The 22,209-nt window shown below is 41.8% G+C and overlaps 1 protein-coding gene across 1 annotated transcript; it reads right to left on the minus strand.

The window, feature by feature from the left end:
• Nucleotides 1-1,581: 1,581 nt before the first annotated feature.
• LOC129816405 (actin-related protein 3-like) lies at nt 1,582-19,224 on the minus strand. Its single transcript, XM_055870853.1, has 13 exons — nt 19,012-19,224; nt 15,652-15,707; nt 15,169-15,281; nt 13,688-13,798; nt 12,921-13,016; nt 12,576-12,683; nt 9,795-9,938; nt 7,330-7,503; nt 6,304-6,396; nt 5,979-6,104; nt 3,438-3,521; nt 2,553-2,671; nt 1,582-1,800 (listed from the first exon to the last, which is right to left on the minus strand). Exons 1-12 carry the CDS (start codon nt 19,053-19,055, stop codon nt 2,576-2,578), a joined length of 1,245 nt encoding a protein of 414 aa, XP_055726828.1. The 5' UTR covers nt 19,056-19,224; the 3' UTR covers nt 1,582-1,800; nt 2,553-2,575.
• Between the last annotated feature and the right edge of the window lie 2,985 nt (nt 19,225-22,209).

The following is a 22,209-nucleotide window of genomic DNA, read 5'->3' on the forward strand; positions in this document are numbered from 1 at the left end:
GAGTATTGCGGATGGAGCCAATGCTTTTTAAATGGGAGTCAGCTGTTGCTGGATGAACGACAATGGAGATGATTGCCTCTACATCGTTGTACATCATTTTCTGTCAAAAGTACAACTAATTTCTACTTTTCGGGACAAGTTCGCAGCATGTTGCATAAGTAAAAATATTATTTGTGCGGGGGTTTGTCAGACAATCATCACTGTTGTCTGGCAACGGATGACTCCCGTTGAAAAAGCATTGGCTCCATCCGAAATTATTGGGAAACAATCCCTATGTGGCTAATGCTGGCATCATCACCTGTTGTCTGTTTGACATCCCTTTCTGATGGGGAATCACTTCCCAATGGAGACCTACGACTCGTCCCATATATTGCTTCAATATATCCACATCATTTTACTTCCTCATGATGCCATCTATTTTGTTTAGTGCACCAGTCCCTCCTGCAGCAAAGCACCCCCACAACATGACGTTGCCACCCTCGTGCTTCACGGTTGGGATGGTGCTCTTCGGCTTGCAAGCATCCCCCTTTTTCCTCCAAACATAACGATGGTCAGTATGGCCAAACAGTTCTATTTTTGTTTCATCAGACCAGAGGACAATTCTCTAAAAAGTACGATATTTGTCCCCATGTGCAGTTGCAAACCGTAGTCTAGCTTTATGATTGCAGTTTTAGAGCAGTGGTTTCTTCCTTGCTGAGCGGCCTTTCAGGTTAGGTCGATATAGGACTCGTTTTACTGTGGATATACTTTTGTACCTAATTCCTCCAGCATCTTCACAAGGTTATTTGCTGTTGTTCTGGGATTGATTTGCACTTTTCGCACCGAAGTACATTCATCTCTAGAAGACAGAACGAGTCTCCTTCCTGAGCGGTATGACGGCTGCGTGGTCCCATGGTGTTTGTACAGCTGAATGTGGTACCTTCAGGCGTTTGGAAATTGCTCCGAAGGATGAACCTTTTTTTCTGAGGTCTTGGCTAATTTCCTTTGATTTTCCCATGTCAAGCAAAGTTTGAAGGTAGGCCTTGAAATACATCTACAGAAAAACCTCCAATTGCCTCAAATGATGTCAATTAGCCTATTAGAAGCTTATAAAGCCATGACATGATTTTCTGGAATTTTTCAAGCTGTTTAAAGGCAGAATCAACTTTAGTGTATGTAAACTTCTGACCCACTGGAATTGTGATACAGTCTTAAGTGAAATAATCTGTCTGTAAACAATTGTTGGAAAAATGACTTAGGACATCTACTTTGTGCATGACAACTGACTTGCCAAAACTAGTTTGTTAACAAGAAATTTGTGGAGTGGTTGAAAAACGAGTTTTAGTTACTCCAACCTAAGTGTATGTAAACTCCCGACTTCAACTGTATAGGATAGATGTTCTTATTTAAGATGTCTGAGAAATTATTGTCCAGTGAATTATCATAGCACTGGACAATTCGAGACAAAGCAAACAAGAACCCAGTCAAAAAATGTGTCCTAGTTGTATTTTATCATGGGTTGGAGCTCTTTATATGACATTGCATGGTGTTGATTGTGTCTGTTCTGTCTGTTGCTGTAAAAACAATAGTCCAGTCAAGCACTGAGAAACAAATTTGAGCCTTTATTAGAATGTTGTAAGGCATTAAATACACAAATCCCACCTTTTTTGATAATTTGGCATTTCATTAATAAAAAAAAAAAGGCTAACAATACTGGTCCTACAGTCATTCTCTTTCAATTTCATCATAATTATTTTATGAATAGAGTTCTCTTTTCTTTCTTTCTTTCACTGCAATATAGAAGAGGGAATCTGGAATGATCTAAAATAAAAGCAGAGGCGTGTTAATGTAGAATTAAAAGGGAAATAGCAAGGACAGACATGGGTAGAATAATGAGGGAGAGACAAAGTTTTCTAACTTAAAAAAATACTGTGTATCAAAGCTGCATTGTGGGTTAAAATGGTCACTTGCTGATACTGGTATGCATTTACATTTTTCTCCCCTGGATATCCCAAGTTTTACATATAAAAAACCTTTGTATGAAATATAAACAAGCTCTTGCTGTGGTACATAAAGTGAAGTGCATTTGAAGCAGAAGAACAAAATGTAAAGGAGACATTAATATGTTCTATAACCTTGCCATGATCAACAATAGCTTGAGTTGCCAGATATTCCCTGGACTCAAGTCCTACAAACATAAATAATGTTTTATGACTTCTGGTTTTATTATCATCATCAATGTTATCATTGTCACCATCAAATCCCCCACCACCAGCACGCTTTCAGCATGTTGCTCGACAGATCCGGAAATGATATTTTATAGTTTTGGTTTAGAAACCATATTTCCCTAATTTTGAAAAATTAAACAAAAAAAAATAAACATTTCCAATAAATTTTCCAGCCAGACTGTGTTTGGTCTGGTCTCTTTTTTCCTTTAAAAAAAATTCTGTATCGCCTCTCGTTCTGTTCAATGAACGAGCAATTACAAATCACAAACGCACCAACCCCGATCCGCGGCATCCCCCTCCCATGACCACCCCCTACCCTCCCAACCCAACCCACCCCTGTCTAACCATTAGATATTGGAGGGCCACAGTTAAGACATGACTCCGAACACGGGGTTGTGACGACAGATGCTGGGCCCGATCTCCTCATAGTCCTTTTTGGTGTGGCATACCTGGTAGAACTCAGGCTAGAAAAGAGAAAGCAATGATTTGACATTTGGCATAAAAAAACAAAAACGTTAAAAACAAATGAGTCAAAGAGTGTGGGTCAGGGTTTTTCATTTTCTTTTTTTAATCTTAAAAGACATGTTTAAGATGCCCGTCTTTACAAACCATTCGGTAAAAAAAGATATACATCTACAGTATATGTCCTTATTAACCGAAGACTAAAAGCATTTAATGCTTTGCTGTAAAATGTCAGTGATGACACAACCCACTTTAGTCACATCCTACAGTACCGGAGTTCCTGTTGTAAAAAGGTGTTATTCAGTTGACTCATCATGACTAATGCAACGTTGTAAACTCGCAACAATCACAATGAACATTATCAATGGATGCCCCCGATTACATTATGGATGATTCCCTTTGACATTGGAATTATACACAATTACTTTGGCATTTCAAATCGGGTTACAAGGAAACTGGAAGATAGTATGACCTTAGAGTAAACACAAAATGTCAGTAATCATGCTGACCATGCAAATCACTGATATTCAGCTAAAGTGCTAACAGTAACCTTTTATCGCATCATCTTGGACTACATTCTAGGAAGGCAAGTTATGCAGATGGCACATAAAATAATTTTCTGAATTACATTTAAAATCATTAAAACTGTTTTACTATGTGACAAGTTAGATGTTTGAATTTTGATCCAAAGAACGACAGAATTTTTACAATTCCACTTATAATACCGTTCCCCCCCCCCCCCCCCCCCCACAGAATAGCAATACTTACAGTTGAGGCTAACATGGATCCTCCGAACCACACTGCATATCTCTGCATATGATGAGTGATGACTTGCACATCAATTGGTTTGGGCTGATAAGGCAAAAGCAAAAACCAGAAATAAATAGATGTTAGGTTTTTGGGAGGATCAAATAGGAGTGGCAATGGGCACGGTCGGCACGGCTGAATTTTAGAGAACATTTTAGAGGCCCCCATCTTGGCGGTGTAAAGCCAATCTAATGCAATTCTACACATTTAGCCAGTTTCAAAGCTAATTTCCTGCAATTCCATGCATTTTGCCATGGCTAATTGTGTGTTCTTTTGCTCAAAAATTACAAAATCAATAGATTGTGACTGTAGGGCTTTAATTTTGATGATTGTTAGTTCTCATTATATATATATATATATATATATATATTTTTTTTTTAAATAGGTCCATTATCTTTTTTACATACAGTGCATTCGGAAAGTATTCAGACCCCTTCACTTTCCACATTGTTACGTTACAGCCTTATTCTAAAAATGATTAAATTGTTAGTTTTTCCCCCTCAATCTACACACAATATTCCCATAATGACAAAGCAAAAACAGGTTTTTAGAAATGTTTGCAAATATATTGCAAATAAACAGAAATATCACATTTACTTAAGTATTCAGACCCTTTATTGAAGCACCTTTGGCAGCTATTACAGCTTTGAGTCTTGGGTGTGACGCTACAAGCTTGGCACACCTGTATTTTGGGAGTTTCTCACATTCTTCTCTGCAGATCTTCTCTGCAGATCCTCTCAGGCTCCGTCAGGTTGGATGGGGAGTGCACACCTGTATTTGGGGAGGTTCTCCCATTCTTCTCTGCAGATCCTCTCAGGCTATATCATGTGGGATGGGGAGTGTCGCTCCTGCATTGTCTTGGCTTTGTGTTGTCCTGTTGGAAGGTGAACCTTTGCAACCAGTCTAAAGTTCTGAGCGCTGAGCAGGTTTTCATCAAGGATCTCTCTGTACTTTACTCCGTTCATCTTTCCCTCAATCCTGAATCGTCTCCCAGTCCCTGCTGCAGAAAAACATTCCAACAGCATGATGCTGCAACCACCATGCTTCACCTTAGGGACGGTGCCAGGTTCCCTCCAGACGTGACACTTGGCATTCAGGCCAAAGAGTTGAATCTTGATTTCATCAGACCAGATATTCTTATTTCTCATCATCTGAAAGTCCTTTAGGTGCCGTTTGGCAAACTCCAAGCGGGCTGTCACGTGCCTTTTACTGAGTAGTGGCTTCCATCTGGCCATTCTACCATAAAGACCTGATTGGTGCAGTGCTGCAGAGATTGTTGTACTTCTGGAAGGTTCTCCCATCTCCACAGGGGAACTCTGGAGCTCTATCCGGTTCTTGGTCACCTCCCTGACCAAGGCCCTTCTCCCCCGAGCTTGGCCAGAAGGCCAGCTCTAGGAAGAGTCTTGGTGGTTCCAAACTTCTTCCATTAAAGAATGATAGAGGCCACTGTGTTCTTGGGGCTCTTCAATGCAGATATTTTTTGGTACCCTTCCCCAGATCTGTGCCTTGACACAATTGTGTCTCGGAGCTCTACGGACATTTCCTTCGACCTCATGGCTTGGTTTTTGCTCTGACATGCACGGTCAACTGTGAGACCTTATGCCTTTCCAAATCATGTCCAATCATTTAAATGTATCCCCAAATGTACCCCAGGTAGACTCCAATGTTTCAACTCCAATTGTAGAAACATCTCAAGGATGATCAATGGAAACAGGATGCACCTGAGCTCATAGCAAAGAGTCTGAATACTTAATTGTTTACATTTTTATTATATTTTCAAACATTTTGAAAAGACTGCTTTCGCTTTGTCATTATGGGGTATTGTGTGTAGATTGATGAGGAATGTTTGTATTTAATCCATTTTAGAATGAGGCTGTAATGTAACAAAATGTGGAAAAGGGGAAGGGGTCTGAAAACTTTCCAAATGCACTGTACTTAATATCTGGGTTTTATTCGTTTAAGTTTACATTGAAAGCATAAGGTCCAATGCAGATTTTTTTTTTTATCTCTATATGAAATCATTTCTGGGTAACAATGAATTACCTTACTCTGTTTCCAATTAAAATAGTCAAAAAGAGACAAATTGTTTGTTAGCATAGAGCAGTGCTGGGACGGGGGAAACTAGCCGTTACTGGCAGAGGTTTGGAACTCTTTCTTATTTGTCTATTAACTAAGTCTTTTCAAAAAGCTCTTACATTAAAAGAGCATTTTCACAGTATTATTCCAACCTCAGTGTGATATAAAACACAAGTTGACTGCACTGGACCTTTAATTAATAACATTAAAAAAAATGCTTGGAATTAGGCATCCCAAAAAAACACTTAGGTGGTCAGCCCAAGGAATTCAATGGCTGAAAAATCCCTGGATGATACATTTCTCTGGCAAAACATTAGCTGGTTACAAGCTCTGACTAATAACAGCAGGGATTCAGAGACGGGACCACTTCTGTAAGGAAACAGGAACAGCTCTAGTAAGGTTACCATAACTAGGTACTGCTCTCACCGTGAGCTTGCCCCCACTCAGCTCCTCACTCATCTTCAGCCTGGCGTCCACAGACCTCTTCAGGTCCCTCTGCAGGCGCCGCCCAAAGTCCCTGAACATGGTGGAGCCGCCTGACAGGACAATGTTCTGGAGAGGAACACAGTGGGACATGTCAGATATTGTGTCAAATAAAACGGGGTTCAACTCGTTCACACAGAACATTTTGAAAGGAGTTGCGGACCAGAGAGCTGATAAGTCTGTTCAAGTCAAACCCAAAATGCTTATTGGATATTAAATGGGGATGTGGTTTTAACCAAGATCTATGTAGTTCCAGGGATAGGATTACCTTGTAAAGAGGACGTCTGACATCGATGGGGCAGTTCTGGATAACCTCGTCCACAACTTCAGAGATGGGCTGGGTGAAGTCAGGATTGGCAAACTGGGGGATTTTAAGGAAGAGTGAAGAAAAGTGTGAGAGAAAGAATTTATAATTCTATACACATCCCCGTTCACAGAAGCATATCTTAAAGAATATCTTAGACATTCTTTAAAATGGTTATCCCCATCATTCACGCCGGCCTCTGCAGCCCTGAACAACTCCTCTTCTGCCTGTCATTTGTGATTATAGGACATTGTAGGACAGGGGTTCCCAACTGCCCCTGTCGATGGTGATGGTGGAAAACACCGTCTCAGGGGCCGCTCCAGAATCGTCCATAAGTGAGCAATTGGGTTGAGATCTGGTGACTGAGACGGTCATGACATATGGTTTACATCGTTTTCATGCTCATCAAACCATTCAGTGATCATTAGTGCGCTGTGGATGTGGGGGCATTGTCATCCCATGGGAACATAGCCATGGTAGCTAAAATAATGGCCTACCCAACATTTTTAAACATGACCCTAAGCATGATGGGATGTGAACTGCTTAATTAACTCAGGAACCACACCCTGTATCCCTCATTTACTTTTTTTTGCAGGTAAGAGTACATGTGATCGTAGACAAATGTAAGCCAGGTTTTAAATTATGATTTTTTTTGGTCAAATATTATATCCGTTTGGGCTTCTTGCGGTAAATTTGCAGTCTACAAATTATTTATAATTATGTTCTGGCCGCATACCATCTGTTCAAGAAGAAATCGACCCGCGGCTGAATGTAGCTGATGATCCCTGATGTAGGATTACTCTACTTATGATGGTCCTTACCACAAATGTTTAGCTACTGTAACCTAGGACCTGGGGGTCAGAGTTAACATTATGCTAATGCCCAAAGACACTGACGAGAACATTTCCCACTCATGGTATACTAACCTAATTAGCATAGCGCTAACCTCTTGCTATGAAGCAGTTTAACAGCACAGCGATAACTGCTTACCTCTGGGTGGAAGAAGATCTCAGGGCCAAGGAAGCGCTCGTAGCCCACGTCGACAGTGAACTCCTTCTTGCTGATGTTGTTAATTCCGGTGTACTGCTTGATCCACTTGGAGCCGTCCGTGTCGTACTTGTTGAACTCTTTCACGAGGTCAGGACACACGTAGCTGAAACGCTCCTGGTGGAAAAACACATGTATTCTTTATTTAAACCTAGGCAAGTCAGTTGAGAACAAGTTCTTATTTACAATGACGGCCTACCCCGGCAAAACCCGGTCGACGCTGGGCCAATTGTGCGCCGCCTTATGGGACTCCCAATCCTGGCTGGACGTGATACAGCCTGGATTATAACTAGAGACTATAGTGACGCCTCTTGCACTGAGATGCAGTGCCTTAGACCGCTGCACCATTCGGGAGCAAGGTGTGGAGGACAAAGCGTGAGTGGATGCTGAAGTACAGTGTAACTGGTTACATACTGTCTGTTACATTCTGTAGGGTCAGTGTGGTCCACAGTACTTACAGAGCTGGACTGAAACTTTCTTTTAAAGTTCAATAGTAATTTATTTCTATTTGTTTTGTTTTAGTATACATGATTAAAGGTCTTTGATCTCGGTGAGCAATACAATTCAGGAAGTAATTCATTCCACAGTATCTCTAGAGATAAATCAGGTCAAGCCCGAACTGGGTGATGTAGTAGAGAGTTGTAGTTTCCAACAGGCCAATATTCTACATTGTTAGTGCAGAAAACGTGGTCATTTACTTACAATGACCATAACCAATTGTGCACCTACTTGTCCGGTCTGCGTTTCTTTTACACGTGCTACGTTAGTTTGGGGCAGACACAGAAAGGGAGAGAATAGACAGAAAAATGTGCAATCGAGAGGGATAGAAAGCGTCGCCTGAAAATACCTGATCTAAGTGATTGATAGCTGGTATTCAGCAGTCATAAAAGTATGTCTTATTTTCTTTGAAGAACTACTAAAATAATGATTACTTGTGATAAACAGTAATGAAGTCACTACCATCGTGGTGTATTGCTGTATTCTGTGTTGTTACAGCATTCAACCCACATAATGCAGTGCATTTAATGTTTTAAAAAAATGTAATCGAACCAAAACCATTAATTGCTCAACACTAGTACCTGCTTAGACCATGATTTTGGCCCTAATTACATTCTAAATTATTTTCTTAAGAGTTTCCAACAACACAGGACTCCACTTAAACAATTCTACAAAACACTGATTTTGGTAGAGACAAATGCAACTGATTGGACAGCTATTTTCTAAGAGCAAGAACATTGCACACAAATCAAGCTACCAATTGCAGTCAGTGATCAAGTCTGTAGGATGAAAAGAGTGTTTGTTTGTGTCGGGTTGAAAAAACAATGACCTTCAACAGTACGCCCAGAAAGGATTTAGATGAGCTTTTCAATACAAATGTACTCCTTTGGATCAAGAAGGGAAGGGTAGTGAATCCCAATTGATTCTGGTGAAAACAAGGAGCAATTACAAGCTTGGGGTTAATGGGAACACCACACACCCTTTGAACCACCTGGGGAGTCACACCCTTTGAACCACCTGGGGAGTCACACCCTTTGAACCACCTGGGGAGTCAAGTCGTCCATCTTGAAGTGTAAACTTAAACAATCAAAAACAGAACTGCATCCGTGTCCCACGTTTCAAACTACCTTACAAAAGAGAAGACTGAACATCAGGTGATGTTCTTAGCAGGAGCTATTAAACTTACTGGTAGAACAATTGCGCCACCTAGTGTTATAGTCAAACTACAGACACGGTCAGCATGATACATTTCCAATTGTAGACATCTTGGTTCATTTATTTCTTCATTTATATTTCATTTAAAAAATCTGAGTTGTGTTAGCAATGTTGAAATACTCAGTCAACTTCCACTGCAAACAGACAAAATCTGAACTGGGTGAGTGGTGGTAGAGGAATGCGGTTGGGGCGCATACCTTCATTGAATGAAAGTGCTGGACAATAATGAGAGCGGTAGACTAGTTGTTGGAGAAAGACAAAACAGTGGGACTTCTGCCAAAGTGGTCGGTCCAGGACCCAGGACCAGAGTGACAAGTGTTATGACGCAGTAGCGCGAGTTGTGAGGAACTGTCTGACTGTTGTTATCAAGCCAAGCTAGTATATTACTGAAATGTAGAACTCACCTTGTAAATCACACCTCAAAACAGTTCTTATGAAAGCACGAGGTATTTTGTTGAATTCTCACAAAATGGCTTAGGGAACCGCAACAGAGTACGTTATTCCTGTGTGAAAATGCCCTTAGGCAACACAGGATAGTTTCAATTTAAAATCAACATTCTGGAAAACCTTGCCTCAGAGAACCAGGGATACGGTTGAGAATTGGGTCTGGGATTGACTCCTTGACTGTACTATGAACCACAGTGGTTGGTGAGTGGAGTAGTGGTTGACGGGAAACGTAGTTCACTATGACCTACCTTGACTGCCTTGGCTGTTTCCAGGGACTGCTCTGGGGGGATGCCCACCTCCCGCTCCCTCAGAAGCTGCTGGGTGAAGTAGGTGATGTCACGGCCCGCGATGGGGATGTGCTTTATACAGCTGCCGATGACGTAGCCCTCAGCCTACAGCAACACAAAAAGAAAGATGGTTCAGAGCCCACAATGTCTAGGGTGAGGTGACATCACAGCATATAAGAATAAATAGTTCCAAGTAGATGCACGTGTTTAAATAATGCTCATGCCAGATTTACACTATTGTTGCCGAACTAAACCGTACTGTGCCGGCCTGGATATTTTCTTTTCACATTGTCCTTTCCAGCAACTATGGTGGATGTGTAATCAAGCCAGCCCAGTACAGTTTGGCTCAATTTGGCTCAGTGCATATATAACTGACTATTCTTATAGCAACATTGAATAGGCATATTTTTCTATCATAGCAGCATTACATGTTCACACCCTGAATTATGTTCAACTGACTTTCTGTATGTTAAGCAGTGAATGTACATCCTACAAAACGCTGACTTAATCTCCACTGACCACACAACGTGTGTTCTTGCAAAACGTTTACTTGCCAGGCAATTCCTCCTGTATCTAAGGCTGTGTGTCAAAAGCATAGCGGCCTACTGTGATAGTTGCCTTCACCTGCACTGATTGAAAAGAAATGGACAAGAGAAAACATACGCATGATAGTAATCTTTCCCTGGCTTTTACCCATCCAGTCTTTTTTTATACTGAACAAAAATGAACACAACATGTAAAGTGTTGGTCCCATGTTTCATGAGCTGGAATAAAAGATCAGAAATGTTCCATACGCACAAAGCTTATTTCTCTCACATTTAGTGCACAAATTTGTTTACATCCCTGTAATTTCTCCTTTGCCAAGACAATCCATCCGACAGGTGTGGCATATCATGAAGCTGATTAAACGGCATGATCATAACACAGGTGCGTGCACATTGTGCTGGGGACAATAAAATGGGCACTAAAATGTGCAGTTTTGTCACAGAATAATGCCAGAGAAGTCTCAAGTTGAGGTAGTGTGCAATTGGCATGCTGACTGCAGGAATGTCCACCAGAGCGAAATTAAGCTCAAGTGCATCCTGTTTCCGTTGATCATCCTTGAGATGTTTCTACAACTTGGTTGGAGTGTATGTCAGAGCAAAAAACCAAGCCATGAGGTCGAAGGAATTGACCGTAGAGCTTTGAGACAGGATTGTGTCAAGGCACAGATCTGGGAAAGTGTACAAAAGTTTTTTTCTGCATTGAAGGTGCCCAAGAACACAGTGGACACCATCATTCTTAAATGGAAGAAGTTTGGAACCACCAAGACTCTTCCTAGAGCTGGCCGCCCGGCCAAACTGAGCAATCGGGGGAGAAAGGCCTTGGTCAGGGATGTGACCAAGAACCCGATGGTCACTGACAGAGCTCCAGAGTTCCTCTGCGGAGATGGGAGAAACTTCCAGAAGGACAATCATCTCTGCAGCACTCCACCAAGCTGGCCTTTATGGTAGAGCGGCCAGACGGAAGCCACTACTCAGTAAAAAGGCACATGACAGCCCACTTGGAGTTTGCCAAAAGGCACCTAAAGGACTGTTAGACCATGAGAAACAAGATTCTCTGGTCTGATGAAACCAAGATTCAACTATTTGGCCTGAATGCCAAGCGTCACGTCTAGAGGAAACCTAGCACCATCCCTACGGTGAAGCATGGTGGCGGCATCATCATGCTGTGAGGATGTTTTTCAGCAGCAGGGATTGGGAGACTAGTCAGGATCGAGGGAAAGATGAACGGAGCAAAGTACAGAGAGATCCTTGATGAAAGCCTGCTTCAGAGCGCTCAGAACCTCAGACTGGGGTGAAGATTCACCTTCCAACAGGACAATGACCCTAAGCACACAGCCAAGACAACTCAGGAGTGGCTTAAGGACAAGTCTCTGAATTTCTGAGTAGCCCAGCCAGATATCTAAAAACCTGTTTATTCTTTGTCATTATGGGGTATTGTGTGTAGATTGATGAGGGAAAATAATACTTAAATGAATTTTAGAATAAGGCTGTATTTGTATGTGAAGAAAGTCAAGGGGTTCTGAATACTTTCAGAATGCACTTTATATGAATCATAATAATGTAGCTAACCAGATAGTTTAACTGGCAAAAATGACCTAAAACTAATATTATGCAAGATAGCCATGAAGAATTTAACCTCTGGCTAGCTAACAATACTAGTAGCTCGCCCATTTGACTTATTATGGGCTTGCGATCTATGGTATGTAGGCAAGTAAACATGCCAAAATCAACACAGCATTTATTTACCAACGTATCAAGATAAAATATTGTTGTCAGGCAACGTATGAGATGTGAATAGGCAACATTTCTCTCCTTGTATTTTCTCTCGCTTAAACTCAAATAATGTCCGAAAAAGAAATGTTGCATAATTTTTTACGTGGTTGCGTCATATTTCTTTGCATACTTTCCGTTGAAAGCATCTATGCATGCTTCAAAATATGTACAAACGGAGTACACATTTGAGAAGTGCCCTCCATGCTCCGTTTCGCATACTTCAATTTGGACTCATACTCCGACCCTCCCGTGAGCACGGTAGTATGCATTTTGAGAAACACTATGTGTGTGTGTGTGTGTGTGTGTGTGATTGTGAGTGTGTGCACTGTATAGCGTGTGCATGTGAGTGAATGTGTGTAATAGATCGGTCTTTTCTGCCAGACGTGAGAAGGCTTTCCTCAGATCAGGTGTGTTTGTCACTCACCACAGGGATAACGTGGGTGACTCCGTCTCCGCTGTCGATGACCGTCCCCGTCAGTGTCCTCTCCCCCACCTGTCTGGATGTCCAGGAGGCCGCCAGCGCCAGGACAGCCTTGGGTATAGAGAACACAAGGTCAATGTGACACCATTGTAAAACAACAGTAAAAACAACACTGAGGGTGTCCACGATGTCATTGACCACATTATTTAAACACAACATTAAACAGCAGGGGGCAGTGGCAGTTAGGAAGTCTGTGTTTTACATAAAAGCATAAAGGCTGTGTGTGTGTGTGCAAGTGTTTGTTTCTGATAGATATAAATAGCGTTCCCAGGGATGATGAGGCCATACCTGCACTGCAATGTAGAGCCCTGGGACGTTGAAGGACTCAAACATGATCTCTGCTGTATACTCTCGGTTCTCTGGTGTGTTCAGAGGAGGCTCTGTCTGCGAGAGGACACCACAGTACTGAGAGTTAGACTTCAACACAGACACACTAATCCAACAAGCATCAGATTTATTAACAACCACATCACCCTCAATTACAGGTAAAAGTCGATGCTATGTACCTACAGAAAAGGTTTTTAGTTACAATGTATTACAACAGCCTTAGTGTTCCCCCTACCTTCATTTATCAGCAGCTTAATTTGATTTTTTTTTAAAGACAAAAGAAAATGTATATTTTTATTCTCCTGGGACGCGCTTTTAAGATCAGAGTAACAACTTACATCAGACCGTCCAAGAACCCTCCAAGGTAACTAGCTTGTAATCCTGGAAGTGTAGCCAACCCTATTAATAGATGTATGCCCCAGAAAGACCCAAGGTTTTTAGCCCACTGTTTTAACCGTTTCGTTTCAGTTCCCTTCACTGGGTGTTCTATTTCACTTGGCTCACAGTGCTGATATAGTCCTACTTCCTCAAGTGTCATGGCATTTATGACAGCACTTTTTATCCAGGGGTGCACAACTCAGGACCTCCAGTTCCGCAGACCCATTGGTTTTCATTTCACCCATCAGGTTGTAAAGAGAGCCCACCCTCTTTGGCAAGTGTGCCCTCTATCCATCTGTATGGTGTCTTTCTATCCTGTAAATGTCCCATTTGAACCATGGTCCTCTTACCAACAGAAAGTAGTGGTCCTCAGGCTCCGCCCTGAGGTACTTGAAGATCACCTGTTCCATGAACCTCTCCATCAGGTCCCAGTCCTCGACAATGCCGTGACGGATGGGCCACTGTGGGCAAGAGGTCAAAGGTCAATCACACTGGCAAACATACAGGGCCCAGTTTTCCGATAGCGATGGAACTTAGGCTTACGAGTGTTTTAACAATGCTTACAACGGCCGAAGTTCTAACATGCATTTACCAAAACACCACGGAGAGAGAGCGTTCGGTAAGTGCGTCGTTGAGGCATGTGTCGATACTGATGGGATCCAAAGACATCGGTGTTCTCGGATCAGCTTTCCCCATTAAAATCTAACCTTAACGTTCAATTTTATTCCACAATACTGTCGACGGTTCAGCTCCGAAAAACATATAATCCCTGGCTGCAAATATTGAGGTGGGTTATTCTAATGCTTACCCTACAATAAATGCACTAAAAATCAAGATTTGGCACACCACTGCCCACGTGTTGAAGCAAAATTAAACAGTAGCCTCCAATTAGCAAAATATAACTCAATTGAATGAACATGAAATTGACTTGAATATTAATTCATTATACAGGCCAATGTCTCCTATAATGTAGAATATTTATCTTTTAATGCAGTCATCTCGGTTTTCATTTGAAACATCTTTTCATCCCTCTCTTGTTCGTAACAATTGCGAAGACATTGGCAACTTTGTACTCACAGTTAACTTCTTTGTGAAGCTACCAGTGGTCACAGAGAGACAAATAAACATTTTGATTCTACGTGTAGTGGATCTCATCTGTGTATAAAGTGCCGCGGTAAGCGGTAAGGGGGGGGGGCGCATATAATGACGCACTTAGCTGTTCTACGAGAGGTCTGAGGCAGTCGGTAAATAACAAGCATTTTTAAGTGCTACGTTAGTAACGGTGGTTTTGGAAAACAGCTCAGAGATTTAACGATGCTCCTACGAAGGCTCTAACTACGAAAGCAGCCGTAATACGCTTCTGGGAAACTAGGCCCTGGCTAGTAAATGACTTTGCGACTAAGTACACCAACATACATTTTAGTGCATGGTTGAATGACACATCAAGTACAAGACCATACGATGAGTAGGCCTGCATAGCCTAGTAGCACATAATGTGCACTAACAAACATTGAGTGCATTGCATAGTGACAAATAGTCATGTGAAATGAGAGTGACTGGCCGTTGACAGATGCCTCTCTGGTGCAGTATACTGGTTTCCGTATTCCCTTGGAATAGGTATCTTTGAAATGCACAGTATGCAAGTTCACATGACAACTTGTAGGCCATTTGTCACGTTCAATTGGTAGGTTTGTGCTTTGTATTGGTCACATACAAATGGCTCTTCAGGGCTGTCATGTTTGGCATTGGACAGGTTAGCTTGTGGTATATGTGAGTTTTAATATACTGTATTGGGTGGTCCTGTAGACTTTTTGAGTCATGGGTTTGGTACCTTTGTGGCATAATTGGGCTTGTCTATCCCCTCATCTCCGATGAAGAAGTCCAGGTCGTCCACCCCCTTGACCGTCCTTGATCCAACCTTGGCCGACTCTTTGATTGCAATACCTGGTAGGGACGAGAGCGACGGATGGAGGGAGAAAGAAACACACACAGAGAGACAGAGAGAATCAATTAGACTAAGGTCGTGTTTGATGAAAGGGCTTAAGACACAAATCCAGTCAAACACCAAGTGCAAGCGTGACCTACAGTATGCCCTCACTGTTCACTATCCAGCCTTGTATTTCCAAAGCATGGCCCCAAAGTGCTCTAAAATAGAAAAACAGGCCTGAAAACACTTTCAGCATCAATGATATCAGATCATAACCTAGACTCTTTGAAACCGTGTTAGGGCTCTGCTTATTAAAATGACTTTTGTCTAGGCAACAGTTAGGCCTATCCTCAATGCGAGGTGAATCGTCTGGACACATATACCCACATGATGGAACAATGAACTGTGGCTCTGTGTTCCCTGCATACCCCAGCTTAGTGTATCTGAAAGAGAGAAGGCACACCATTAGATTAAACATCACTTGATCACATTTTTTTTGTATGGGTGACACTTTGTAAAAGGAGAAAATAATAAAAAATTGATTAGCAGGCATAGCCTATATTTTGGTTAAGCCTAGCTTCTGTGCTTTTTATCAATACAACCCCTGTTCTTCCACGGATCAGTCTAGTGCCAACAACTGCAGCTCAACTCTGAATAGCCTACCCTTCAATAGGAAGAGTGTAAAGGGCATTTGGAATCTAAGGGGCTATTCATACATTTCCCCAAATCCACCACTTGAGTAGAAATCTTAGCATAGCATCATCCTACAACTGGTCAGAGTGCCAGCAGTGTCGCAATTAAGGTTCACTTACACACGGCTAAAGCCCTTTCGTAGAACGATAAGCTGCATACAACAGTTACGTTTGTGTTTACTGTAAATGGGTAGCCTAGAAATATCAGCCCAAGAGAGCTCATCGTAGTTGAAACATATATCCTTATGGTAGTAGCCTAAGACGCATTGTCTGAGATGCTTTTCAATACCATCGTTTCAGTGCAGTAGGTTAGCCTATAGAAAGTAGGCCCACTTGCTTGTAAGTCCTATTTGAACAGTATTGTAAATATAACAGGGCCTACCCAATGAGTGAGGAATAACAGAGCTAATAAGCATTAACATTTTAGTAGCTGCATGTGGAAGACACAAGAAAAATAGGCTTGGGGCTTCATTCCGCAGAACAGTCCTAGCTTGTCTGGGGCAGCTACCTGCCTCAACAAGCCTGTTTCACTACACTCCTAGCAGTGGACATAACCACAGGAGTGCTCAAATCCAAATCGATCCTCAAGCCCCTCAATGAGAGGATCAGATAAGTATAGCCTACAAAATATGACAATGCTTAGGCAACATCCATTCAATCTTCTTAGAAATAGGCCTCTGCAAGTGCCTAAACTGGAGGGTAGGGAATAGAGGTTGATTTGGGATTGGGCATTAGGCCTAGGCAAGGCCGGAAATGTAAGCTAGGCTACCTTATTACTGTGTTTGATGAAAGACTACAATGTGAATCGTGGACTGGGTATAGGCCAAGTTTGAATAATGATAATGGCCTTACTGTGTGAAATCAAAACTGTTTGCTGAGCATGATAAGCAAATTTCGACTCCACCATAGCCCCAGGTACTACACTTAGCTGCAAGCCTGGCCTGTAACGCCTGCATTTGAAACGTTTGTTTAGACCAAGAACAGACCCCTACAAAAGAAAAAAAACATACAGTAGCCTACATAAAACCGTGGCTCTTCACAGACCTCCCAACAAATCTGTTATAGAGAAGTGAACAAAATAAGCAGCACAATAACTCTGCTGCTTCATTTCACTGTTGAGTGCTAAGAATAGCGGCCCACTTGTGCTTGAGGTAAGAGGATGTAGAGTTCAGTTCAAATATGTTGGCTGTCGTGAGCGTGACTCATGAGCTGTGTGGTGGTGTAGCCTACTCAACCAGACTTCTGCTGGCCTGGTACTTTAGCATCTTGGCTTTTATAGCCGTTTCAAACATCTGCTCTACAAAGGAGTTAGCCTCATTCTCCATCCTCAGCTGGAGTTTTCCAGTCCCCCCTTCCCAGTGTGGACCAGATGCACTAGCCTAACTAATAGCCCAAAGGGAGCGGGGAAGATAAGTGGAGAGGTATGCAAGGAAACATGCAGAGTGAAGAATTCAAATCTCTGTATGGATTGCAAACAATGTAGCATCTGTAGTTAGGCAATAACCGCAACTATAGTATTAAACGTAAATCTAGGTCTAGGCTATATCAAATGGCTACATTAGATATCGCTCCTTAGATTACAATCTGTGCATTAATAGACAGCAAGTAAGAGTAACAATTAGGGCTGGGAACACGAAAATATATTATCACGATACTTAGGTACCAATATGATATGTATTGCGATTCTCACGATTCTATATGCATTGCGATTCGATACTGTGAATTTATTGCGATTCGATGTTGCAAACATATCGCTCACCAAATGTTTGTTGCAGAGGGACAAGAGAGAGCCATGAGAAAACACGTTGATCAGTCATGTAAATAAAAGGGCTGAAATCGAATTGGCACCCAATTGAATTAAAAAGAACACGGAGAACATGATATGAAAGGAACATACTGGAGTTTTGGTGCAGATATAGCTGACTCGCGCAAAAATAATTTTGCGATAATGTCAAAACGATATATCGTCAAAAATAATATCCTGATACGTAACTGTATCGATTGTTCCCCCCCATTACTTGTAACGGAATGCACAAACACCTTATTGTGTCGCTGAATAACATTCACCAAAGTGATTAACTGCTATAACAACCTTTTTTTAACTAAGCAAGTCAGTTAAGAACACATTATTGCAGCCAACTAGAATGATGCGGTGTATTGCACAGTTCAGAGGGATTAGCATAGGTCCAACTGTTATTAATTAACTGGCTTTAAATAGATTTTGGGACGTGCAATCAGCATATTGCCATTCACAATATTTACAGATTATAAAAAGGAAGGGCATGAAGCAGAAGTACGCACAATCAAAACAAAGTGCTGTAGAACTGTGGTCACGCAAATGAGAATCCTCGAACTTTTCTATTGAATACAAACCAGTCTTTGTTATTCAGAAAATTATTAATGTATGGTTTCATTTGAGATGGTAATGGAACGGCTAGATTTAGGAAATTAGAGAAGTATGCTAATAAAAAAAACATGTTCAGTTGCCGAAAACGACCATATATGGACTAAAAACCCTGAATGAGGAAGTCGACAATGTAGGAAGTCGCTCTGCGCGTGCTCAAAGCCGAGCATCACTAGTAAGCAAGCACTGTAAAATTACTTATGAAATGAATACCATTAACGATACAAAATGTAACTTTCTAATAAACATGGAAGTCCCTTTATACTGTCCATTCAAAGTATTTCCGAAATGCAATATATTAGATCCCCAGCAATGAAGAACAGATTGGGTGGATATGTTCTATTGAAAATCCCTTCCCAATAGGAAGAAAACATTTTCTGATGATGAAAGCAAATAGCAGGCGCTTAGCTAGCCATCTAGTGAATACAGCATAAATGTATGTTAAGTCAAGTGCTGTTAAACAGCAGTACAATAACAGCCTAACAAAACATGTTAGTTTTGCAATAAATTGCCAAAGGTTACATTGATTCAATGTATTAGCAAGCTATAGCTAGCACACACACCCAGTTGCTGACAGCGATGGGCTCCAAGTCGGTGACACCCAAAATCTCGGTGCGCTGTCTGCAAGGCGGTCTAGTTTGAATAGCTTACCCTGTACCGCAGTCGACAACACACGCCGGTAATCGTCCTGCCATCTCGTGTGCTTCTGGTAATAACAAATGTTTTCTGTTAATCGATAGCTGTCTGTGTCGGTTGGAGGATATTGCAAACCGTCCACAGGCGGAAACCTGAACCTGCACAAAGTACAGTTTCTAACGTTACTTCCGCACTCGGTCTAGGGCAGGCAAGATGGCTGACGCCGGGGAGCGCTTGAGTGAAACAGGCAGAGTCAGCTTCACAGCTGTCAATCACAGTAGCCCCTGAGAGCAAAGCATCAACACTGCCAGGGGAATAAAACGTGACACAATAGGTGGTTGTGCCTAAATAAAATCCATCTAACTTTATTAGAACTAATAAATTAATATAATGCTGCAATGGTCAATACTGGCCTAGGGCACATCAATTTAAATAGACAAATTCTCTGGACCAGGATTGAGATCAAATCCAGAATTTGAGTTTTACAGTGCTACACAATTAACCTATTGCATTCTTATTCAAACATGCGTTAGACAGCCTGATATTCATGAATCTACAGTATTATGTCAACATACAGTTAATTTCCTTCCAATGTATCTATGTTGCCACATACTGATGTGTGATGATGCATGTTGTTCACTCAATTTCCATATAATTCCATCAGATTCCATAAATCTACCAAACAATTCTGCACAATTTCTTAATAAACCTTTCCAAAATTGTCATCAGATACAATGGGTCATCATCATGACAATCATATCATCATCATCAGACAGATACAGTATGTCATTCAGCACTGAGAATATCCCCAAATGATCTGTCTGGTTCCCACTGTTTCTGTTTTTCTGACAAATCCAAGCAAAAGGGCATGGATTATGAGTCTGGATTTCTAAATATGAGCTGCGCTTAGGGCTGTTACGGTGACTAGGCTTACTCTTCTTGTTGGATGATGAAAAGTAAATGACAGTTCTTCCAATACCTTCATTTTCCCCTCATCAGTCTACACACAATACCCCAAAATGACCAAGCAACATTTTATTTAAAAAAAAAAAAAAACAGAAATACCTTATTTACATAAGTATTTAGATCCTTGCAATGATTCTCAAAATTGAGCTCAGGTGCATCTTGTTTCCATTGATCATTCTTGAGATGTTTCTACTTCTTGATTGGAGTCCACCTGTGGTAAAATTCAATTGTTTGGACATGATTTGGAAAGGCACACGACGTTCTATATATGGTCCCACAGTTGACAGTGCATGTCAGAGCAAAAACCAAATCATGTGGTCGTTGTAACTATTCGTAGATAAAAAATAAAATAAAAAGCAAGATGGCGCAGACAGAGAGGGTCGCCTCAGTTCTAATCCTTAGGAAAGTATGCAGTATTTTTTATGTAATATTTATTACATTTGTCACGTTCCTGACCTGTTTTATGTTATTTTTCATTTTCATTACATTTCATTATAGTACAACGGTTTAATTTGTCTAACCTTAGCAATTTCTTCTTAGCTAGCTACTTAGCCGTCTGTGTATAAAAGATAATTGCGTAATTATCGTATTCCGTCGTCTATCGTAGTCCACACTGCTATCTGCCCAGCAGCTAGCAAACGTCCACCGTCTACCGAATAGTAGTATAAACTTTTCATTACATTTCATTATAGTACAACGGTCTGATTTTCATTTTCACTACAGTACAACGGTTTGATTTGTTTGATCTTAGCTAGCTACATAGCCGTCTTTGCATCAAACATAATTGTGTAGTTATTGAGGTTCGCCAGCCAGCTATTTTCGCCCTAACGTAACGCAACGTAGCCAAACACTGCTAGCTAGCCAGCTTGCCACCGAATAGCAGCATTGTAGAAACGAGTGCATCACAACGGAACGACTTGATCAGTGTAGTGTTGGCTGACTACACAGTTGTCTTTGCTATCCTTGATTTGTATTTGTTCGATCTTAGCTAGCTACTTAGCTGGCTACATAGCCGTCTTTGTATCGGTGATAATTGTGTAGTTATCAAGGTTCGCTGAGGTTCGCTAGCCAGGTATTCTCGCCCTAACGTAACGTAGTCAACCCTGCTAGCTAGCCAGCTAGCCACCGATTAGCAGCACTGTAGAAACGATTACATTACAACGGAACGACTTGACTTGTGTAGTGTTAGCTAGCTACATAGTTTTCTTTGCTATCTTTTTATCTAAGATAATTGTGTAGCTTTGAGTAATTATCGGTTAGCTAGCCAGCTATTTTTCGCCTGCCGCGCTGCCGTCCTCCTACCTAGCCAACACTGCTAGCTAGCCAACTTCTACCGAATAGCAGCACTGTAGAAACTTACATTACAACGGAACGACTTGATTAGCGTAGTGTTAGCTAGTTGTCTTTCCTGTCCTTGTATCCATGATAATTGTGTAGTTTAGAGAAATTTAGTGAAATTGTCGAGGTTACCTAGCCAGCTTCACTTTCAACAACGTAGCCACTGCTAGCCAGGCTACTTCACCAGCCAGCAGTACTATATCATTTTAGTCAATAAGATCTTGTATTTTATTCTTATTTTTGCAACGTAAGCTTAACTTTCTGAACATTCGAGACGTGTAGCCCACTTGTCATTCTAATCTCCTCTGCATTAGCGTAGCCTCTTCTGTAGCCTGTCAACCATGTGTCTGTCTATCCCTGTTCTCTCCTCTCTGCACAGACCATACAAACGCTTCACACCGCGTGGCCGCGCCCACCCTAACCTGGTGGTCCCAGCCCGCACGACCCACGTGGAGTTCCAGGTCTCCGGTAGCCTCTGGAACTGCCGATCTGCGGCCAACAAGGCAGAGCTCATCTCAGCCTATGCGTCCCTCCAGTCCCTCGACTTCCTGGCACTGACGGAAACATGGCTCACCACAGATAACACTGCTACTCCTACTGCTCTCTCTTCGTCTGCCCACGTGTTCTCGCACACCCCGAGACCTTCTGGTCAGCGGGGTGGTGGCACCGGCATCCTCATCTCTCCCAAGTGGTCATTCTCTCTTTCTCCCCTTACCCATCTGTCTATCGCCTCCTTTGAATTCCATGCTGTCACAGTTACCAGCCCTTTCAAGCTTAACATCCTTATCATTTATCGCCCTCCAGGTTCCCTTGGAGAGTTCATCAATGAGCTTGATGCCTTGATAAGCTCCTTTCCTGAGGACGGCTCACCTCTCACAGTTCTGGGTGACTTTAACCTCCCCATGTCTA

Source organism: Salvelinus fontinalis, chromosome 19 (genome assembly GCF_029448725.1).
Source record: "Salvelinus fontinalis isolate EN_2023a chromosome 19, ASM2944872v1, whole genome shotgun sequence".
Classification (NCBI taxonomy): domain Eukaryota; kingdom Metazoa; phylum Chordata; class Actinopteri; order Salmoniformes; family Salmonidae; genus Salvelinus; species Salvelinus fontinalis.